The sequence below is a fragment of the Pelophylax lessonae genome (genome assembly GCF_965119305.1).
Source record: "Pelophylax lessonae genome assembly, chromosome: 10".
NCBI lineage: Eukaryota > Metazoa > Chordata > Amphibia > Anura > Ranidae > Pelophylax > Pelophylax lessonae.
This window is the reverse complement of record NC_138777.1, coordinates 133,667,173-133,689,122: the sequence shown is the minus strand read 5'-3', so window position 1 is coordinate 133,689,122 and position 21,950 is coordinate 133,667,173. Positions and strand designations below refer to the sequence as shown.

Below are 21,950 nucleotides of genomic sequence, written 5' to 3'. Positions count from 1 at the left end.
ACAAACATGTTATACTTACCTGCTCTGTAAAGTGGTTTTGCACAGAGCAGCCCAGATCATCCTCTCCTTGGGTCTCTCTTTGGTGCTCCTGGCCTCTCCTTCCTGACGAGTGCTCCCACATGAAGCAGCTTGCTATATAGGGGCACCCAAGCTAAGCCACAGCTCCCTGTGTCCATTCAGACAAAAGCTCCAGCTAGGCCGGCCCTCTATCTGTTCATTGACTCACTGACTTTACAGTAGCAGGAGCCAATGGCACTCCGCTGCTGTCTCAGCCAATGAGGAGGAGAGTCCGGGGCAGCAGAGTCTCTCCTGCAGCATCGCTGGATACAGATGGGCTCAGGTAGGTATAAGGGGGGCTGCTGCACACAGGTTTTTTTATCTTAATGCATAGAATGCATTACGATTAAAAAAAAAAACTTCTGTCTTTACAATCAATTTAGGGCACTGGGTAGCTGGAAGCAGGAAACATTTGGAGGCTGAGGATACAGAGATAGCACAGCAGAGACTATAACTGTAGATGTATACAGTATATACACTGCTGATGCCTGGCAGGTGCAGTAGGGACTTAGGCTGGCCATACACTATACCATTTTCTTGTTCAACTTTCCTTTAGATTTACCAAAACCATATAATATAGGGTCAAACCTAAACATTTTCAATTTGTATGCAATCAAGGCAGGCCCTTGCAATACATAGTTGAAGGTAAATCTCAAGGAATTTGAATAAGAAAATTGTATAGTGTATGGCCAGCCTTAGACTATGGATGCAGGGTAGACTACAAGAGAAGCTGATGCAGCAGTGTCTTTAGATGTTGCAGAGGCTCAATGGGGTTGCAAGGGCAGCAGAGTATATGGACATTGTGGAAGTGCAGCAGGCTGTGAGTACAGTGGAGATGAAGCAAAGACTGCAGATATTCTAGAGGTGCAGTGAAGCTGCAGCAGAGACTGCAGGTGTAGCTGAAGCGGATAGTACAGTTAGATAGCAGCAGAGTCTGTCGAGGCTGCCGTTGCAGGGATGCAAGGCTGTAGTAGTCAGGCAAAAGTCTTTGGTAGTTTAGGGGAACAATATTTACTCAATGCCTGAATGGTGACAGAGCATCCTGTTCAAATTTAAACAGGGAACTTAGTCATGTGACACATCATGTGACGCATCTACACACTTCAGGTAAAGCCCAGAAGTGCCCATGGTCACAAGAGATAGAGGAGGTGCTAATGCTGGAGTTGGAAAGGTAAGTGACTACAACCATTGTCTGTAACTACCCAAATATGGTTTTAAGATAGTTTACTGTGCTGTTACTCATTCTGTCAATTACCTATATAGAACTGACACTGCATGTGTTTACAGTGTACATTATATATTTTTAAACTTTGACTTTACAATCTGTTACATAAAGAAACAAAAACAAAGGAAAAAAATTCAGTTTTATTTCTATGCGAAGCTAATACTATTTAGTCAATAACAAAAATGCTACAGGTAGAATCACCTATATTCAGAGATATTGATATGTTCCTTAAAAAAGAAAAAAGTGTTTATATAAATAGCAGTTTTGTGCCACTTCTATTACAACTGTCCAAGCTAGAGGTATCTATTTATTGGATCATCAATAAAAGTTCAGTCGAACTTCGGACAATGTGTTTATTTGCACCAGTAAGAATTCATGCCCATCAGTTCTCAGGGTTTATGTTCCCTTAACATAATGGCTGCTGTGATAACATGTCTGCACTTTTCTTTCCCAATTCATGGAAATGCACATTTGATTAATGTAAGTATGGATTTTTGTGTGCTGTTTGGAAAAAAAAAAAAAAGGACAGATCATGTCTGCATTTCATATCTCATCTAGCTAAAAACACCATGGCGCTTTTAAATTCTGTTTAACCTATGTCTCTGTGATTACTGCCACTGGTTTGGTGAAATAATTGTTTTTAGCAAAGAAGCTTTAGTTGTTACCTAGGTTTACAGTGAGTTTCACTTTTCCTCCATCAAGTTCTAGTCGCAGAGTGTCTGCCGACTCTTTAGAAGTGGTGGCCAAAAGAAGCCCATACGCTCGTTGAGACATGAAACGTAAAGAAACATCTTCTGCTTCTGTGTGGGCGACTCCAGGGAGCAGGACCTTGAGGTACATACTGCCATCATAGCTCAGAACTGCTGCTTCTGTAAAGGACAACACAATTGGAATAGAAGAAATCAATAAAAGTAGTAACATAATAAAGTATTGGGCAAAGTACTTTTTCAAATGTACTGTTTTTTTATTGTTACACTGTTTATAATTTTTTAGACATTAACTATAATACATAATATTTAATGATATATGTAATACCATCTATTAATAATGTTGTGCTATAATGCTGGTGCTTCTTTTTCTGAAACTATCAAGGCAAATTCTTCTAAATATACCAGTAGGGATTTTACTTGTGATAAAAAAGGGAAACCTCTGGGTGCATATGCTGCATCAGATACTCACATGTTACATAAAAACTCACGAAGGCAAGTAGCAAACAGGTTCTGAGTTACTGGGGGTCACCTTCTGTTCCATACACTTTACTATCAGCGGGTCCAAAGAATATTTTCAATGCACACACTCCTGAAAATGGCTGTATAGTCAGTGGATGCTGCAGTGACCACTGGCTGAAAACCAGAAATAACAGAGTAGAGCTACAGTATCTCACAAAAGTGAGTACACCCCTCACATTTTTATAAATATTTTATTATATCTTTTTCATGTGACAACACTGAAGAAATGACACTTTGCTTCAATGTAAAGTAGAGTTTACAGATTGTATAACAGTGTACATTTGCTGTCCCCTCAAAATAACTTAACACACTGCCATTAATGTCTAAACCACTGGCAAGAAAAGTGAGTACACCGGGGGCGCATGCGCGGCTTCTGGACATGGAGGACGTTTGAGAACTAAGCCCTGGACTCTGCCTGCTCTCCGTGGCCCCTGCTCAGCTATCAATCGCTTCCTCAGCATCAATGGTAAGCCTTATCCCTTCCTGATACCCACGGGCACTCCATGGGAAAATTGGCCTGCAGAGGCATGTATATAACTCGCTCCAGGAGCCACGATCACAGGCAGCCATGGATCGTTTTCTTACTAGGCCATAATCCCCGGCCTTGCTTATGCCTGCAGATCCCTTTGCCTCCATGGACCCCTTGTTGGGGATCGAGGGTACCAGTAGCACCACACCAGCTACCCCGGGACATACTCCACCTCCCCCACAGGCAATATTAATCCCTGCTATCCTGGATGAAAAACTGCAGGCTCTGCTTCATCAAATTACACGCAATATTGCAGCAGAGGTGGAAAAGATCTCATAGGAGCTTAGGGGGGAAATTACTCAAATAGGTGAACGCACGGATGCTTTGGTGAATAAATTTGATAACCTAGTACATTATGTTCAGGTGCTAGAGGAAGACAATTTTGTTTTGAAGCACTCGGTTTCACAACGGCAATTACAGCAGGAGGATTTGGAGAACCGGGAGAGGCACCAAAATCCTCAATTTCCGGGGTATCCCACAAAATGTAGGCGACAATAATCTTCGGCCTTATCTGCTAGGCTTTTCAACCTTCTTGCCCCCACTATTGTGGACATTGACTGTTGCCTGGATCCTTGGGCCCTAAACCACCTGCAGGGGCAAGGCCCAGAGATGTGATTGTGCGATTTAACTACTATGACAGCAAAGGGGCCCTAACTTTGGCTACTCACAACAACTCACAGATTGAGTACAAAGAAGCTAAGATTCAAATATTGAATGACCCATCTCCAATCACTTTCACCAAGCGAAGAAATCTGCGATCTGTCACCTCATCTACAACGACATTGAATTCCTTACTACTGGGGATTTCTGTTCTGCCTGATTGTTACCCATGATGGAATTCAACACAGCTTACCGTGATCTACATGAAGGAGACACCTTTATAAAAAGCTTGGGGCTCCTCCCACTCCCCAAAGATGACCTGCTTCCACCACACCCACTTGGGAGACCCACGCCTGCTACTCCTAGTCAGCTCTGGACCCCTGCGAAGGGGCAGTATAGGAAATCTGCATCTACTTCTCAGTGTCCACGTTTTCCTAAGCCACCTACCTGAAGAGACTTGGGTAGTTTTTGTGGGCTTTTTGTCTCCTTTTTTTCTCTCCCCCCTAGGCTCAGTGCCTCTATGGCCTGGCTATCAGGTTTATTGCTGCCCTGGTTTGGGCAGCTATTCCCCTACCCATGGGGTTCTGTTGTTCTATTTTTTTCTTCATGATGCACGTGTTCTGTTTGACTTTGCTTATTTTTTTTTTTTTGACTCAAGTTTTTTCTGCTGGAGAGCAGATGGGTCCTTCCTCTACCTGTTGGAGGTTCCCATGCTTCCCTACCAAGTCCAAAGTTTTGGCTTTGGACTCCTGAGATGTTTTGCCTCTTAGGCTCTCTACTGGTGTTTTCTTATTCCCGTTTTTCCTTCAAACCTTTTTTTGGTTCATATTTGTTTTTTTGTATTGAGTACTGTTGTCTCTGTAAACTGTTAAGAGGTCCGCTACTTGCAACATTGAGGTATTGTAGCTCATATAGTTGTTTTATTATGTTCTTTTTTTCCTTTTCATTATTCTACGCTTCTGACCTCTTTCAAATAGTAAAGGATGATACTATGGCGTTAAGGTTCTTTTCCTATAATATGAAGGGTTTGAACTCAATACAGAAATGGTGGCTGGCTCTCAAGGAGTTTAGGTCCTCCAGGGTTTATGTGGTCTTGGTTCAGGAGACGCACTTCCGCGTTGGGGGCTCATTGAAGTTTGCTTCCAAGTACTTTCCTACCTCATTCCTCGCCTCTGACCCTACTGGAAAGGCTGGGATGGCAATTCTCATTAGGAAATCTTGCCCTTTAAGCGTCAGGGAGACTTACCTTGACCCCCATGGAAGGTTTTTTGTTTTAGTTTGTGATTACATGTCTTCCTCCTTTACATAGGTGAATATATACTCCTCAAACTCTGGACAGCTAGGATTCCTTGACAGGGTGTTTGAGTCCATCCGCTGCCATTCCCAGCCATTTATGATAGCTGGTGGTGATTTCAATATGGTAATGTCCCATATCAGGAATAGACAGGAATAGACAGACCTTAAATCAGGTAACCCCATCCTGCAGAGTTCTTTCCCAAGCTGCCTCCTTCTGTAAGTGCATTAGGTCTAACCGACTGTTTGACTCTTGGAGGATTAAACACCCCCTTGCATAGGCATTATTCCTTCTATTCTGCAGCTCACAAAATGCATTTCACGTTGGATCATTTCCTTATTTCTGCCCCTCTCATCCCATATACTTTGAATTCAGATATTTACCCCATTACCTGGTCTGATCACGCTCCCATTATTTTAGCCGTCTCTCTGTCCTCATCATCCCCCAATATCTGTCATTTGCGCCTTAACGACCACCTCCTACAATCCCAGGTCACTCGAGACAAATAAGCTGAGAACTTAGCAGAATTTTTTTCACTAAATAAGGGTTCTGTTCAGGACACCTCCACTCTGTGAGAGGCCCACAAGGCCTTTTTCCGGGGCTTATGCATTGCAGAGGGCTCCCGCTTGAAGAGGGAGGCCGATGGCCTCAAATATTCTCTTCTGGCGGACTTGAGGTTGGCAAAGCATCGGCTAGTGGGTGCTCCCTTAGTGTCGAATGTCCGTAGAGTCACGTATCTCTGTGAACGACTCAAGAATTTGGCTTTGAATAAGGTTGCTAAATCTCTTATGGGCTAAACAAAAGTTCTGGGAGTTCTCCAATAAACCCTATAGGAAGTTGGTAAATAAACTTCATCGACCTTTTCATTCGATTCCGAATCTCCTTATACAGACAGATGGCTCCCTGACCCATTGCCCTTTTACTACGGCTAAAAATTTGCAACATTTTATCAAACGCTTTATTATTGTTTAACTCCTGAACACCATTTTAATTTTAAAACAGAAGAATTTTGATAAATTCTTTAAAGACCTTCTCTTGCCTAAATTGTCCACCTCTGATCTGGCCAAGCTAAATGCTGATATTTCTCTTGAAGAACTCACGGCTATAATTAAAGACCTTTCCTCCCATAAATCTCCAGGACTTGACGGTCTCCCTTATTTCTATTACAAGACCTTTTTACCCATTCTTGCCCCGCACTTATTAGACTTTTATGCCACTTTGCTTCAAGGGAAATTTACGCATCTACGCATTCGTATATTTCCATTATCCCTAAGCCTGGTAAAGATGCTTCCTTGCCTGATAATTATAGTCCTATTGCTCTACTGAACTCAGATTACAAAACATTCACTAAAATTCTGGCCACTAGATTATCACAATTTATCCCCAAAATAAATTTTGGGTGGGGTTTGTTACATCTAGACACGCTGGGGATAACACTAGGCATACCATTGATTTGGTAGCCCTTCTAAATAGGTTTCCTCGCCTTGCTCTTATATTGAGTTTGGATGCTCAGAAGGCCTTTGACAGGTTGAGTTGGCCTTACATGTTCTCTACCTTGACTCAATATGGTTTTTGGGGTCCTTTTTTTAAAGCTTTGGAGGCATTGTATTCCCCTACTACTGCCCAGGTCCGGATGTTGTCTTCTTTTTTGTCGCCTCCATTCCCCATGACCAATGGTGCTCGGCAGGGCTGTCCTATATCCCCGCCGCTCTTTATTCTGTGTCGGGAACCCCTGGCCGAGGCCATTCGTTCTCATCCGGACATTAGTGGGGTCTTGATGTGACATAGAGAATACAAGTTATCTCTCTTTGCAGTTGACATCTTGCTGACCCTGATTAATCCCCTGCTGTCCCTCCCATCCTTGCATTCCCTCCTGTCCTCTTTCAGTAGTATCTCAGGATATAAGGTAAATACAGCTAAGACAGTAGCTATGCCACTACACATGTGAAACGCCCTTTTGACCCAACATGAGCAAACGTTCCCATATAGTGGTGCCTTAAATCGCTTACATACCTAGGAATTAGCCTGACCCCCTCTTACTCCACTCTCTACTCCACTAACCCCCATTGTTACAGGAAATTTTTCGCTCCTTGAACCAATGGGCTGGTTACCCCTTTTCTTTTTTGGGTAGAGTCAACGCCTTGAAAATGTCTATTTTGCCTAGGCTGCTCTATTTCTTTGAGACTTTGCCAGTTGCCTTACCCATGTCCCAACTTCAGAGGGGTTTTCTTAAATTTATTTGGAATAATAAGGCTTGTCGCATTGCTAGCTCGGTGTTTTTTTCTCCACGGATGCGGGGAGGTCTGGGGACCCCTGATATTATTAAATATTATGTTTCCCACCTCCGAGCGGTGGCCTCCTGGTCTTCTCTGGCAGCCCCTAATCAGTGGTCGGGAAATAGAGAGGGGCTTCTTGTACCCAGTACATTCCTGAACCTTGGTGTGGTCCAGGACCTTACATGCAGACCTCTGAAATGTATGTGTATTGCTCCTATGCCACCTTGCCACTCCACTTTGGGAGTATGGCGTAAGTGTTTTCAGAAGTTCACTCTCTACTCACCATGCCTCCCCCTTACAAATATTTTGTTTAATCTGATATTGTCAGATAGTTTACACTTTAGTCACACATGGTCATGGTCACAGACTCCCTTGTTTCAACGTCATAATTTAGTTCACTCAGTAACTCGCAATTTATACTCGATCGATATATTGCGGGAGAAGTTTGACATCCCGAAACATACGTTTTATTTTTATCTACAAGTTCGGCACTTGTTTCACTCTCTGTCAGTCTCCTTGACCTTAGACAAACCTACTGCGTTTGAATATTAATGTCCCCAGGGCCCTAATCAAAGGCACTTAGGGCCAAATTCACTGTACCTCCAACGCTGATTTTGATCTATTTTACCTCAATTTTGACTATTATTAGGTGCAAATGCAATTCACTATAACTCCATCAGAAACGTTATGAGCAGTGTCAAATTCACTAAGATCAAATAACGTCAGGACTGGACTTAAAAACAGTCCAGCTAAAAGGTAGAGATGTCCCGAACTATTCGCCGGCGAACAGTTCCCAGCGAACATCGCTTGTTCGCATTCGCCTCGGCGGGTGAACATATGCAATGTTCGGTCCACCCCCTATATATCATCATTGAGCAAACTTTGACCCTGTACCTCACAGTCAGCAGACACACTCCAGCCAATCAGCATACCCTCCCTCCCAGACCCTCCCACCTCCTATAAAAAAGCAAGGACAGCATCCATCTTAGATTCATTCTGAAGCTGCAGAGTTAGTTAGAGCAGGGAGAGTGCTGCTGCTGAATTAATAGGGAAATTATTAGCTAGGCCAGTGTTCTGTGTCCACTCCTGCTGTAAGGACAGTGTCCTGACAGCACCCCAAAAAGCCCTTTTTAGGGCTGGTACATCAGTCTGCTTTTTTTATTTATATATATATATATATATATATATATATATATATATATATATATATATATATATATATATATATATATATATATATATATATATATATATATATATATATATATATATATATATATATATATATATATATATATATATATATATATATATATATATATATATATATATATATATATATATATATATACATACATACATACATACACACACAGACTGTACTGTGTGCACACCACTCATATCGGGTGGCACAGTACTTTGCAGATAAAAAAAGTAATTTAATTTTTACCCTTTAATATAATTGCAGTTGCCTGCCAGTGTGTGTCATGCCCACTGACTGTACTGTGCCCACTGCCAGTGCCCACCACTCATATAGGGTGGCATAGCACCTTGCAGATAAAAAAATTAATTACATTTTTTCTCTGTAATATAATTGCAGTTGCCTGCCAATGAGTGTCAGGTCCACAGACTGTACTGTGCCCACTGCCCACCACTCATATAGGGTGGCACAGCACCTTGCAGATAAAACATTCATTTAATTTTTCCTATAAGAAAAAATAAAATTCATCCAGAAAAAACAGGAACTGGCTTTTTCATTCGAATTTCAGTAGCGCAGGGATGGTGATAACCTCTTACCAAATAAATAGGATGATAACATATACTAAAATATATGAATCAGATGTGATCAGTGGCGGCCTGTGCATAGGGGGTGCCAGGGCGCCGCCCCCCCCCCCTAAAAAAAAAGGAAAAAAAATTACAAAAAGAACAAAGTTTTGAAAAAAAAAACGTGTTCGCCGGCCTATGTGGTGGCTATGGGGGGGTGGGGTTTACGACCCAGAAGAGGCGCCGATTGGCTGCCTTCTGGGGGCGTAACCTGAGCTCAGGTCAAAGCGCTAGGACACCCCCACTTTCGTGATATCCTGGCTGTGATTGGTCCAGTCTCCAGCCTGGACCAATCCTCATCCAGGACATCCGATCGCTGACGTCGCAATGGGGGCGGTGCCGGTGCGTGCGTCAGTCACGCCGGACCGTTCGGAAGACCGAGAGAGCCACCGTCAAAGAAGACAGAAGAGGAGCAGCGCCGTAGACGTTTCCCGGAATCCCACCGCCGTCGTAAGAAGAGGACGAGAGGAGCAGTGCCGTGGACGTCTCGCAGGCAGCCCAGGAGAGCAGGTAAGTGATTGAAGCCGACCTGTGCCATGCCTGTACCATCACCTGTGCCATGCCTAAAACATAACCTGTGCCATGCCTGTACCATCACCTGTGCCATGCCTAAAACATTACCTGTGCCATGCCTGTACCATCACCTGTTCCATGCCTAAAACATCACCTGTGCCATGCCTATACCCTCACCTGTGCCATGCCTGTACCATGCCTATGCCATCACCTGTGCCATGCCTATGCCATCACCTGTGCCATGCCTATACCATCACCTATGTCATGCCTATACCCTCACCTGTGCCATGCCTGTACCATCACCTGTGCCATGCCTATACCCTCATCTGTGCCATGCCTGTGCCATGCCTATACCATCACCTGTGCCATGCCTGTAACATCACCTGTGCCATGCCTGTAACATCACCTGTGCCATGCCTAAACCATCACCTGTGCCATGCCTAAACCATCACCTGTGCCATGCCTAAACCATCACCTGTGCCATGCCTGTACCTTAACCTGTGCCATACCTGTACCATCACCTGTGCCATGCCTATACTCTCACCTGTGCCATGCCTGTACCATGCCTATACCATCACCTGTGCCATGCCTATACCCTCACCTGTGCCATGCCTGTACCATGCCTATACCATCACCTGTGCCATGCCTGTACCATCACCTGTGCCATGCCTAAACCATCACCTGTGCCATGCCTAAACCATCACCTGTGCCATGCCTAAACCCTCACCTGTGCCATGCCTGTACCATCACCTGTGCCATACCTATACCCTCACCTGTGCCATGCCTGTACCATGCCTATACCATCACCTGTGTCATGCCTGTACCATCACCTGTGCCATGCCTGTACCATCATCTGTGCCATGCCTGTACCATCATCTGTGCCATGCCTAAACCATCACCTGTGCCATGCCTATACCATCACCTGTGCCATGCCTATACCATCACCTGTGCCATGCCTGTACCATGCCTATACCATCACCTGTGCCATGCCTGTACCATCACCTGTGCCATGCCTGTACCCTCACCTGTGCCATGCCTGTACCCTCCCCTGTGCCATGCCTGTACCATCACCTGTGCCATGCCTGTACTATCACCTGTGCCATGCCTGTACCGTGACCTCAAAGTCATGCAATTTTATTACCGCGTTTTTTGCCGCGAAGCAATACCTATTAAATTTTTCTTTTTGCGCCCCCCCCCCCCCCCAAATTTTGATCACCAGCCGCCACTGGATGTGATAAAATTGGATTTTTGTAAGAACTTACCTTAAAATCCTTTTCTCTTAAGCTCATTGACAGACGCAGTCCTCTTTGATTAATATCAAATTGGGTTATACTGCCCTCTACAGGAGTAGGACACTAGGCAGAAGAAAACGTTCTGGCCACACCTTAGGGGCAGTCCCAGAGGGTATATCCTCTCTCTCTCTGCTACAGGATGTCAGTTATGTCACAAAGCAGTGTCAGAGAATTTAACCCAACCCAACTCAGAATAGAGGGGCGGGTACTGCGTCTGTCAATGAGCTTAAGAGAAAAGGATTTTATGGTAAGTTCTTACAAAAATCCAATTTTCTCTGTTGCTCATTGACAGACGCAGTCCTCTTTGATTAATATCAAATTGGGACGTCCCAAAGCAGTGCCACAAATGAGGGGTGGGATAACAGAAATCAAAATTCAAATCCAGAAGGCCCAACCGGTGCCGACTAGAAGTCTTAAAGGCTCATCAAACAAAAGGATGAGACTCAACTGAAAACCCAAAAGAAAAAAACCCTCGAGGTAGACCAACGGTCTCCTCATATAGCGGCCTGCAGAACCTTGCGGCCAAAGGAGGCATCCGCCGATGCCATCACATCAACTTTATAAAATTTTGTAAAGGTATGAACCGACGACCAGGTAGCCGCCTTGCAAACCTGAACCACTGATGCCTGATGGCGGAAGGCCCAGGAAGCACTAAGCGCCCGAGTGGAGTGCGCCTTAACAGGGAACGGAGGATCCCGACCCTTAATAGAATAAGCCTGTACCACCGTCTGTCTGATCCATCTGGAGATAGTCGCGGCAGATGCAGGCAACCCCTTTTTGGGGCCATCCGTGATCACAAAAAGTGAATCCGTTTCACGAAACGAGTCCGTAGTTTTCAAGTATACCCTGATTGCCCGAACCACATCCAAGGAATGTAACGCAAACTCCCGAGGATGACTGGGCTTAGGACACAGGGAAGGTAACACAATATCCTCATTCAGATGAAACTCTGAAACCACTTTAGGAAGGAAGGATTCGGACGAAGAACCACCTTATCCCTATGAACCACCAGATATGGGGAACGACAAGATAATGCAGCCAGTTCTGACACCCTGCGTGCAGAAGTGATGGCCACCAAGAAGGCCACCTTCTGGGATAACGTAAGCAAGGGAATCTCCCTAATATCTTCAAAGGGAGATTTCTGAAGAACCGACCACACCAAATTAAGATCCCAGGACGGCAAGGGCGCGTGCAACGGGGGAGCCAGGTGCCGCACCCCCCTGGATGAAATTCCGCACCAAGGAATGAGTAGCCAAAGGCTTCTGAAAGAAGATTGCTAACGCTGAAACCTGACCCTTGATAGTGCTCAAGGCCAGCTTCTGCTCAACCCCCTGTTGCAGAAAAGCCAAGATTCGGGTCACCGAATAGACACGTGGAGGAAATCCAAGGGATTCACACCACGCAATATAAGACTTCCATGTGCGATGATAGACTTTTCTGGAAGTCGATTTCCTCTCTTTAATTAGAGTAGGAATAACTGAAGCTGACAAACCCTTGTCCTTCAGCACCTGGGTCTCAACAGCCAGGCCGTTAAAGCCAGTGATCATAAAGCAGGATGGAAAATCGGTCCCTGAGACAGCAGGTCCTCCCTGAGAGGAAGTCGCCAAGGGACATCTGCGATCAGCCTGACCAGGTCGGCATACAGGCCCGACGGGGCCAATCCGGAGCCACAAGGATGACTGGAATTCCCTCCACCTCTATCCTGCGAAGAAGTTTCGGCAGCAACCTGAGAGGAGGGAAGGCATACAGTAGCTGATACTGCCCCCACGGGGCGACCAGCGCGTCTGCGGCGTCTGCTAGAGGATCGCGGGAGCGAGCCACAAACCTCTGCACCTTCCTATTGAGCCGAGACGCCAACAGATCCACATCCGGGGTGCCCCAACGAAGGCACAGTTGGTGAAATACCTCTGGATGAAGAGACCATTCCCCTTGATCCAGAATCTGACGGCTGATACAATCTGCCTGCCAATTTTCCACCCCCGGAATGAATACCGCGGAGAGAGCTGGAACAAACCGTTCCGCCCAACGAAGAATGCTGGCCACCTCTATGGCCGCCAGGACACTCTTGGTGCCCCCTTGGTGATTGACATAAGCCACGGCCGTGGCATTGTCCGACTGGATCCGAACCGGGCAGCCCCGGAGCTGCTCGGTCCAGTGAATCAGACAAAGTCTGATCGCTCTCAGTTCCAACACATTTATCGGTAACCTGGATTCTTCCAGGGACCAAAGTCCCTGAGCAGATAATCTGCCGAGAATTCCTCCCCATCCGGATAGACTGGCATCTGTGGTGACAATCGTCCAGTATATCGGAAGAAATGACTTCCCCTTGCTGAGCATCGGAGACCGAAGCCACCAGACCAGAGACTCCCTGGTCCGCTCGCTCAGCCGGATCCGATTGTCCAGGAAATCGGGATTCCGATTCCATTTGAGAAGAATCTCCTTTTGAAGGATTTGGGTATGAGACTGGGCAAACGGTACTGCCTCGAAGGAGGCCACCATCAATCCCAGGACCCTCATGCAAGTCCAAAGGGAAGGCCAGTTGACGGACAGTAACATCTGAATCGTTGACTGAATCTTCTGGAGTTTCTCTGCAGGGAGAAACACTTTTGCTAAGGATGTGTCTAAAATTAGGCCCAGATATTCCAGCCTCCTGGTGGGAACCAGAGATGACTTCTGCAGGTTCATCAGCCACCCGAACTCTTGCAAAGAGATCAGAGTGATCTCCAAGTCTAGCAACAGAGCCTGCGGAGACTCCGCATGACGAAGAAGATCGTCTAGGTAACCTAGAATCGATATGCCCCGCTGTCGCAACAGCGCCAAAACCGGGGCCAACACCTTTGTGAAGACCCGGGGAGGCGAGACCAAAGGGTAACGTCACAAACTGATAATGGTTCTCCCCTACGGAAAAGCGAAGAAAACGCTGATGTCCTGCGAAGATGGGGATATGAAGATAGGCATCCTTGATGTCTATTGACACCAGAAAATCCCCCTGCCGAGGGGAGGCCACTTTTGTGCGAATGGACTCCATCTTGAATTTTTGTACCCGTACAAAATGATTAAGTGCTCTTAAGTCCAGGATTGGACGCACCTTGCCCTCTTTTCTGGGTATTGTGAACAGGTTCGAATAGAACCCCTGAAAACGTTCTGTCCAAGGAACGTGGACCACCACTCCTTGTTGCATCAAATCCGTTATTGCCCCCCACAAAGCTTTTAAGCGATCCGGGGATAGTCTGATATTGGAAGGGAAGAATCGCACCGGTGGAAGTGATCGAAACTCGATCTTGTCTCCCGACCGTATGACCTCTAGAACCCATCTGTCTGGAATCCTGGAGAGCCATGGGTCCGGAAACCGGTGAAGACGTCCCCCCACCCCAGATATGGGTGGGGGCGCACCTTCAGGCTTTAGTGGTCTTATCTTCAGCTCTGGAAGAGCCGGACTTTTGTTTACCCGACCAGCGCCCCTTGAATCCTCCTGGAGGGGCTTTGGAGGGCTTTGCCTTATCGCCCGCCCCAGCGGAGCGAAAAAACTTTTTATGAGCGGAAAAGGAAGGCCCCCGTCTATGATGAGGTCCTTTACCCTTAGTATTCTGTGGCAAAAAAGTGCTCTTGCCCCCAGTGAGATCCTTGATAATCTCATCCAAGGTGGCCCCAAACAGGCGATTCCCCTGAAAGGGGAGATTAGCCAAAGCTTTTTTGGAACCTTGATCCGCCGACCAGCACTTTAACCACAGCACACGCCTGAGGACCACTGCTGAAATCGATGCACGCCCCAACAATGGAGTGGCGTCCAGAGCGGCGTCACAGACGAACTGTAGCTCTTGTATCATCTGCTCCAGCAAATCTGATACTGCCGGGGGGATACTTCTCCCCTCTAGGTCACAGCGTAACAACTTGGTCCATTCTGTCAAAGTTTGTGAAACTAAACCAATGGCAACCACTGGCCTAAAGGCTGATCCTATCAGGGAAAAAATGAAGCGGGACACGGCTTCCATCTTACGATCCACCGGATCCCTAAAGGACGGAGCGCCCTCCAACGGGATAACAGTAGCTTTATTTAGTCTGGAAATCAGTGAATCCACCAATGGTGGTACTGTCCATTTTTTAAGGAGGGATTCCTCAAACGGATAACGCCTAGCAATGCGTTTGGAAATACCAGGGGTTCATTTGGAAGACCCCATTCCTCTTTAATTATATTACCAAAACATTTGGGCAAGGGAAACACCCTCGCCATCTTGGTAGGCTTGTTAGTACCAAAAGGAATTTCAGTATCAGCTACCTCTGCCGGTGTAACCTCAAGTCTTAAGGTTTCCCGGACAGACACAACTAGTGCATCCACCAACGCTTCTTCTTGTGCTATGGCGGAGGCAGAAACGTCCTCCTCACTGTCTGAGGAGACCATACCCGAGACACAAGCCCCAGAAGAGGGACCTGCAGCTGCAGTGACAGGCTCAGAATCTGTATGTGAAGTGTCAGATGAAATAGGGGTAGGCGGGGGTCACTTCTTTGCGCCCCGTCCCTGACAGGCCACCTCCACTCGGGATACAAAAGACTCCAAAACCGCTGACAATGCATCAATAGTAAGTGGGGAACTGGAGGGTCCTGCAGCCACCTCGAGGGGATCAGGTGGGGATACATGTGTGGCAGGGTCCATGACTAATCCAGGAACACTTGCCAGCAAACAAAGATTGCAAAAGAAAAAAAACTTTTTTTTTTTTTGTGTGTAATCCCCCAGCGCAACAGCGCCCCTCAGCGTTACCTGCTTCGGACCCCCACAGAGAGAGAGAGACCCCAAGGGCTCACCACCTGATGCACAGAAGCTTCTACCAAACTGCTCTCAGCGCTGTCCTTTACAGAACAGGAAGTCTTGTGAATAGTTTTCCCGGGTAAAGGAGGCGGCTCTGCCCCTTTACACGCCTTCCGGCGCTCCCACTGCTACTCCTCGAGGTAGCTGGGCGTATCCAAAATGGCCGCCCCCATGCAGGAGACACCAGGCTACGCCAAAATGGCGGCCCTGCGGACGGCCTGTGGAAGGATGGCGGCGGCCTGCTGAATCATGCAGCCTGCGGGAGGATGGCAGCGGCCTGCGGGATCCGTGCGGCCTGCGGAAGGAGGGCGGCGGCCTGCGGAAGGAGGGCGGCCTGCGGGAGGATGGCGGCGGCCTGCGGACGGCCTGTGGAAGGATGGCGGCGGCCTGCTGAATCGTGCGGCCTGCGGGAGGATAGCAGCGGCTTGTGCCGTGCGACCTGCGGGAGGATGGCGGTAGTCCATGTAGCTGCATCACTATGCATTAGGTAGGTGCTTGATTATATCACCCTTTTACATGACTATTTCAAACAGTAACGCCAGCCCCTGTCTCCATCCTTGACCCCAGTCATGGCTTCCTCCTTTTACAGCGCCAGCTCTTTACAGTGACTATCAGATAGTCAGCTCCCAAACCAAGCCTCCTGGAGTGGTATCTCTTATTCACCAAATCACACTCAAGAGGGAGATCTGTGAAACATGTCATAGGATAGAGGGGGAACCCAGGATCAAGAGGGTCCGACCATCCACAGAGGGGCCCGTATCCATTCCCAAAACCCGACAGGGAAGAGGGGAACATTCTACTCACTATACCGGAACAGGCGGGCACCCACTCCTAACAGAACCCTTCTCCACCGAGGTGGGGGGCTGTCGACCAATACAGACGCCGCGACTCAGTTTCCGACTGGTCGTAAACGTCCTGGCGAGACGTTTAACTCGCAGGGCCAGTCCCCGTCCAGTGGGACTATGTCGCGGCCGACCCAGCGTGGAGCTAGGGCCTGCACGCGCTCGTTGTCTGACTGGGGTGACCACTGGATCTTAACATCCAGCCCATCGCCCAGCTCCAGCAAAATTGTTTAAATGTGTTACGGCCGATCCAGCGCGGAGCTGGAATCTGCATGTGCTTGTAGGCCGGCTGGGGTGACCACTGGACCTCAACATCCAGCCCGTCGCCCAGATCCGGCATCATTGCTTGAAGATCTCACAGGAACAACTGGAGAAAAAAAGCTAACTTAAAAAGAATCTATCTAAAAAATCTTGCCAGGACCAAAGATCCCAGCAAGGAACTTAGGTCCTTACTCCTGACTAGACAGAAAAAAACTGACATCCTGACATATTTATGATTTTATGCTTATATTTATCACATCTGATTCATATATTTTGGTATATGTTATCATCCTATTTATTTGGTAAGAGGTTATCATCATCCCTGTGCTACTGAAATTCAAATGAAAAAGCCCGTTCCTCTTTTTTCTGAATGAATTTTATTTTTTATTATATTTACTCATTTAAGTAGCAGAAATTTGTGTTATTTGTGTTATTCTGTGAGGTTTGTGTTACTTGTATTTCCTAAAGCGCAGTGGATTACAACATTGTCTATTAATTTAGTACAAGTAGTGATATTTATATATTGAATTTTTCCTCTGTAATATAATTGCAGTTGCCTGCTAGTGAGTGTCAGGCCCATAGACTGTACTGTGCCCACTGCAAATGGACTGTTTGTGGTTGTTTGCGGTGCATTAAATGGGGAGTTTGGTCTGTCAGAGTTTGGTCTGTCACTGTGAAGCTGGCGTAACCCTTACACTATCTGATCGATACAACATCATACCTGATCGTATACACAAACTGGATGTTTTAAAGCACGTTATTCCAAACAATTTAGGAATGTTAGGTGATTTATGCCCTTTATGGATTAAAACCCGACTCTGCGTCAACTACGTAATTTTCCATGGGAGTTTTGCCATGGATCCCCCTCCCGCATGCCACAGTCCAGGTGTTAGTCCCCTTGAAACAACTTTTCCATCACTATTGTGGTCAGAAAGAGTCCCTGTGGGTTTTAAAATTTGCCTGCCTATTGAAGTCTATGGCGGTTCGCCCGTTCGCGAACATTTGTGGAAGTTCCCGTTCGTGAACATAAAATTTTATGTTCGCGACATCTCTACTAAAAGGTGGACTGTTTTGTTCAAAATCACAAAATAAGGCAGGAAAAAATAAAAAATGTGTGGGAAATATGTGTTATATGATTTTGAGCTAAACTGCTTTTAAACTGTGTGAAAAAGTTAAGTAGAAAAAAAGATTTTAATAAAAGTGTAAAATGCAAAAATAGCTATGGAGTCTATTCTTGGCAGATAGCCCATGTGCGCATGCTCCATACCAAAAAGTAGGCTAAAAATAACGTTTTTGAAAAGTTAGTGGGAGTTCTAGTGAATTTGCAGCAAATACCGCCGCAAATTTGCGGTAAAACGGCGCTAATGAGAGAAATGCACATAAGTATGTATGTATTGTGACAAGAAGTCAGGTAAATATGTGGATGTAGTCAGACACGAGATACATTTCCACCTGGTTTAGAAAATTCACCAATTACTATAGGGTGTCGGCTGCAGAGGTAGCCAGGACAGCTTAAGGAAGTTGAAAGGCCTTCAGCTGTTGGGAATGAGGAAGTTAAGGCCTCTATAATTTGTCCAAAGGAAGTCTATTGTTTGCTGCCTCCTGACACTGTGTCAGCTGGGGAGAGGAGGACAGTCAGATGTGTGCCTCCCAACGCTGTGTGAAGCCTGGGAGAAGGATTGCTGCCTCCTGACGCTGTGTGAAGCTGGGGAGAGGAGGACAGTCAGATGTGTGCCTCCCGACGCTGTGTGAGCATGGGAGAAGACCTCCTGGATCGATGTGCGCTGAGGAGGGTAAAAAGTGTGAAGACTTCTCAAGGTGAGAAAATGAACTATTTCTATGTGGAAGAAATAAATGAACTGTTTGCTATGTGAAGAAACAAGCAAAGGGACATGTTCAATGTGAAGAGGAAAAGGGACATGTTCAATGGACATTTGTTGTGTGAAGAAAAAACATGGACTATTGAGTGTCTGCTGTAGGATCAGCAAAGTTTGCCCAACAGTATGTTGGAGACAGACTCCGTAGGTAGGTTCCTGTATGTGAGAAGGTAGCCGCCCACAGTGGCAAGGATTTATTTTATTTTGTGTTTTATTTTTATTTTGATGTTTTTGAAGCTTGCACTTGTGTGAAGAGAATTGCAAGAATAAACCAAACTGTTGTTTGCAACCACTTCTCGGCTATCTCCCTGTGTAAACGCACCCCCCCAAGGGGTCATCCATACCCGCCACCGAGCTAATCTCCCACAGTATATATATATATATATCACAAAAAATATATATACAGTGCCTTGCGAAAGTATTTGGCCCCCTTGAACTTTGCTACTTTTGCCACATTTCAGGCTTCAAACATAAAAATATAAAACTGTAATTTTTTGTGAAGAATCAACAGCAAGTGGGACACAATCATGAAGTGGAACGAAATGTATTGGATATTTCAAACTTTTTTAACAAATAAAAAACTGAAAAATTGGGCTTGCAAAATTATTCAGCCCCCTTAACAACTTAAGCCCCAGCCCTATTTCGGACACTTTTTGTTTACAAGTTAAAACCAGTATTTTTTCCTAGAAACTACTTAGAACCCCCAAACATTATATATATTTTTTTAGCAAAGACTCTGGAGAATAAAATGTCGGTCATTGCAATATTTTTTGTCACGCAGTATTTGCGCAGCAGTCTTTAAAACGCCATTTTTTTTGGAAAAATTTTGAAAAATCACATTTCACTGCATTTAAAAAATACTAAACAGTAAAGTTAGCCCATTTTTTTGTATATTGTGAAAGATGATGTCACGCCGAGTAAATAGATACCCAACATGGTACGGTTTAAAATTGCGCCCCCCCCCCTCCGTGGGATGGCGACAAACTACGGTCAGAGTTAGAGTGTAGCTCTTTTTTTTAAAAAATTATTGCCCACGCTCTGGCGATCGCGGCGATACCTCACATGTGTGGTTTGAACAGCGATTTCATTCGTGGCTCGACTTCCGTATACGTTTTTTTTGTGCGCGAGCTAACGGTGACGGGGGCGGCTAAAAATTTTTTTTTTTTCCTATTTATTTAATTTTTTTTTTTAACTTTATTACAGGTTTTTTTAATAAAAAAATCTGATCACTTTTATTGCGGTCACAAGCAATGTAAACATCACTTGTGACACCAATATGTAGTGACAGGTACTCTTTATGGAGGGATCGAGGGTCTAAAAGACCCTAGACCCTCCACTACACTTCCATGTAAGCAAAACGCTGATAACGGCATTTTTGCATACAGCCATTTTTGAAATTTGCTGCCTTTTGCAGCAAAGTAACCCGGAAGTGACGTCATGGACGCCGCCTCCGTGTTACGTCATCGGAGACCCGATCAAAGCCGTTTCGGCTTTGATCGGGACTCCATCCAGCCGGCGGATGTGCCGGCTGGGTGCTCGGGGCTCCCGGTGGGACAGGAGCCTCAAGCAAAGTCAGGGAAGGTGGCGAGAGGGGGGGGGGGACGTCCCCTCCCGCTCACCCGGGTAACGATCGAGCGGCTCCCGAGCTGCATCGGTCATTACAGACGGAAAGCCGAGCGTCGGCTCTAAACCACAGTACAAGGATGATGCCTCTAGCTAGAGGCATCATCCCGGTATACTACCGCAAAGTCTGCCGACGTATATATACACGTTAGTGTGCGGTAAAAATGGATTTTTGTAAAATCTTACCGTAAAATCCTTTTCTCTTAAGCTCATTGACAGACGCAGTCCTCTTGATTAATATCAAATTGGGTTATACTGCCCTCTACAGGAGTAGGACACTAGGCAGAAGGAAAACGTTCTGGCCACACCTTAGGGGCAGTCCCAGAGGGTATATCCTCTCTCTCTCTCTGCTACAGGAAGTCAGTTATGTCACAAAGCAGTGTTAGAGAATTTAACCCAACCCAACTCAATAATAGAGGGGCGGGTACTGCGTCTGTCAATGAGCTTAACCTCCCTGGCGGTATGATTCTGTCAGGAATTCTGTTCCAAAAGCGGTACAATTCTTTTCATGGAAATTTGGCGTTATGTATTATAGGCCTACAATTCTTAGTAATTACTGACTTAAACCTGACCAAAACAAGTCTCTAGTAGACATCCCAGATGTGATAAATTTGAAACACAAACAAGTGAATTATAATCGAATCAATAATATTATTTTATTATTTAATATATAATATATATAATAAAATTATATTATTGATTAGATTATAATTCATGCGTTATATATTATATATATATGTGTGTATATATATATATATATATATATATATGTGTGTGTATATAGATATATATATATATATATATATGTGTGTGTGTGTGTATATACAGTGGGTACGGAAAGTATTCAGACCCCCTTACATTTTTCACTCTTTGTTATATTGCAGCCATTTGCTAAAATCATTTAAGTTCATTCTTCTTCCTCATGAATGTACACATAGCACCCCATACTGACAGAAAAACACAGAATTGTTGACATTGTTGCAGATTTATTAAAAAAGAAAAACTGAAATATCACATGGTCCTAAGTATTCAGACCCTTTGCTCAGTATTTAGTAGAAGCCCCCTTTTGATCTAATACAGCCAGGAGTCTTTTTGGGAAAGATGCAACAAGTCTTTCACACCTGGATTTGGGGATCCTCTGCCATTCCTCCTTGCAGATCCTCTCCAGTTCTGTCAGGTTGGATGGTAAACGTTGGTGGACAGCCATTTTTAGGTCTCTCCAGAGATGCTCAATTGGGTTTAAGTCAGGGCTCTGGCTGGGCCATTCAAGAACAGTCACGGAGTTGTTGTGAAGCCACTCCTTCGTTATTTTAGCTTTGTGCTTAGGGTCATTGTCTTGTTGGAAGGTAAACCTTCGGCCCAGTCTGAGGTCCAGAGCACTCTGGAGAAGGTTTTTGTCCAGGATATCCCTGTACTTGGCCGCATTCATCTTTCCCTCGATTGCAACCAGTCGTCCTGTCCCTGCAGCTGAAAACACCCCCACAGCATGATGCTGCCACCACCATGCTTCACTGTTGGGACTGTATTGGACAGGTGATGAGCAGTGCCTGGTTTTCTCCACACATACCGCTTAGAATTAAGGCCAAAAAGTTCAATTTTGGTCTCATCAGACCAGAGAATCTTATTTCTCACCATCTTGGAGTCCTTCAGGTGTTTTTTAGCAAACTCCATGCGGGCTTTCATGTGTCTTACACTGAGGAGAGG

The 21,950-nt window shown here is 45.5% G+C and overlaps 1 protein-coding gene across 7 annotated transcripts in view; it reads right to left on the bottom strand.

Moving 5' to 3' along the window:
* The window catches only part of NRXN2 (neurexin 2), a 2,537,771-nt gene that overhangs the window by 1,561,857 nt on the left and 953,964 nt on the right, over positions 1-21,950 (bottom strand). For all 7 annotated transcript variants that reach the window (XM_082270633.1, XM_082270634.1, XM_082270627.1 and 4 more), the window contains one exon: positions 1,948-2,151. In XM_082270633.1, the coding sequence (XP_082126759.1) occupies positions 1,948-2,151 (204 nt within the window). The remainder of the gene's footprint in view (positions 1-1,947; positions 2,152-21,950) is intronic.